At 46.8% G+C, this 1,724-nt stretch overlaps 2 protein-coding genes across 3 annotated transcripts in view; one reads left to right on the forward strand and one right to left on the reverse strand.

Moving 5' to 3' along the window:
* Positions 1–1,724, forward strand: part of dennd10 (DENN domain containing 10) — an 8,754-nt gene that overhangs the window by 3,145 nt on the left and 3,885 nt on the right. Inside the window, exons 7-9 of one of the 2 annotated variants that reach the window (XR_005232644.1) lie at positions 240–347; positions 418–512; positions 582–869. Coding sequence is in view for 1 of the 2 variants with exons in the window: in XM_017441061.3 (XP_017296550.1) it covers positions 240–347; positions 418–512; positions 582–749 (371 nt within the window). In the remaining variant the exon portion in view is untranslated. Of the gene's footprint in view, positions 1–239; positions 348–417; positions 513–581; positions 1,206–1,724 lie in introns of those variants that run through there. The other variant, XM_017441061.3, reaches the window with a different exon arrangement.
* sfxn4 (sideroflexin 4) overlaps positions 1,261–1,724 on the reverse strand; it is a 3,761-nt gene continuing 3,297 nt past the window's right edge. The window contains exons 13-14 of the mRNA XM_037973495.1: positions 1,607–1,724; positions 1,261–1,509 (exon numbers count right to left, since the gene is read on the reverse strand). Of these exons, the coding sequence (XP_037829423.1) occupies positions 1,432–1,509; positions 1,607–1,724 (196 nt within the window). The 3' untranslated portion in view covers positions 1,261–1,431. The remainder of the gene's footprint in view (positions 1,510–1,606) is intronic.

The following is a 1,724-nucleotide window of genomic DNA, read 5'->3' on the forward strand; positions in this document are numbered from 1 at the left end:
AAAGTATCAGCTAAAACGAGCCCAAAGTATCAGCTAAAACGAGCCCAAAGTATCAGCTAAAACGAGCCAAAAGTATCAGCTAAAACAAGCTAAAAGCAGCAAACAGAGAAAGAAGCTGAAGCTAACATTGATTCTCAAAGGAAAATGTTTGTAAATAAAGTCTAAAAGTTATAAAAACTAAAAGCTGAGCGGTAAGAAAACGCTGACTCAGCACTCTGACATTTCTGCGACCTCCTCAGGATACGTGGCGGGATTCGTGGATCCGGACGTGAGCAGCAGGTCGGACCTGTTCGACGTCTTCGTGAACCTCCCGGACGCCGTGATCACGGTGTCTCAGGGCGCCAAAGGTGCGGTAGGTCCAGGTGTGTGGCTGCGGCGCCGCGGCGCCCTCAGACTGACCTCGGTGTTTCTCCACAGAGGCCATGGCGATGGGGAAGCTCCACAAAGACATCGCTCAGCTGATGGTGAATTCCGCGGAGGACGCCGAGCGGTCCGACAGTCAGGTCATCAAGGTGGGAACAAACACAGAACAGCAACAGTTTGGACGAAGAATCGGAAACCAACCGAGCTTTCCTTCACAGGACATTTCCACGAAGACGCAGGAAGTCCTCGCCCACCTGGCTGCTCTGACGGAAACGTGCGAAAACTCCAAAATCACCCTGGAAGCTCTGAAGCTGCGTCACTTCCCCCCGGCCACCGAGAACTTCCTGTTTCACCTGGCCGCGGCAGAGCAGCTGTTACGGATCTGAGCGACTCGTTCCGGAGAAACGAGCTAAAAAACGTTTTTATTTTTCTCTGAAGCCCCGACGAGAGGAAAGACACAAACGTGACTCATCTGAACCCGTTCTGCTGACGGCGCAACTTTCCTGGTAAATTTAAAACTTTAATCAAAGAAGTTTTAACTTTTTTTCCTCACAGATTTATAACTTTAAGATATCAGAGAATCTCCTGGTTTTACTTTTGTAAGTTTATGTCTTTAATCATGAGAAATTAGACACGATGTGACATTAATCCTGTTAAAGTTTTTATTTCACTCACAGGTTTAAATCTTCATGTTTTTAAAACGTTTTCCTGTCGAGGGTTTTTGTCTAACAGATGGTTTTATGTCCCTGTTTTTTCAAACAATGTTTTAACAAATTAAAATGTTTTTTATTTTTTGAAATGTCATATTTTTACATCATTCTAAGATAAAAAAAGTGAACGTTTGTTATTCAGTGTTTACCTGTTTGTTCGAACATGAAGACCTCCGGCTCGTTCGGCTGATTAACTTCTGTTTTATTTTTAAACTTTTCACAATATTAAACTTTATTTACAGATATTTTACCACAGAAACATCTCTTCAGCTCCTTCAGCTGCTGCTTTTAGCTTTTAGCTTCTTCAGCTCTCCGCCTTCACAGGAACCAGAATTTAGGCCCGGTTTCTGTTGGCTCCTCAGAGTCCTCGGTGGAAGTAGAACTCCTCGCCGGCCGCCTCAGCCCGTAGCTCCGCCTCCAGCTTCCCTCTGGTTATCTGTAAAACGAGCTCAGAGTCGGCGAGTTCATCGCAGCGAGGACAAGAAAGACAAGAAGGACAAGAGGGACAAGAAGGACCTGACGCCGAGTCTCACCGATCCAAGCTGGGGAAACAGGCTGAAGGAGAGCGGAACCATCAGGCCCAGAACCAGCGCCGTGCTGATGTAATGACACGGACCCGCCAGCAGGGGGCGCCTCTGCAGGAGCCTGGTT

The sequence above is a fragment of the Kryptolebias marmoratus genome, linkage group LG22 (genome assembly GCF_001649575.2).
Source record: "Kryptolebias marmoratus isolate JLee-2015 linkage group LG22, ASM164957v2, whole genome shotgun sequence".
Lineage (NCBI taxonomy): Eukaryota > Metazoa > Chordata > Actinopteri > Cyprinodontiformes > Rivulidae > Kryptolebias > Kryptolebias marmoratus.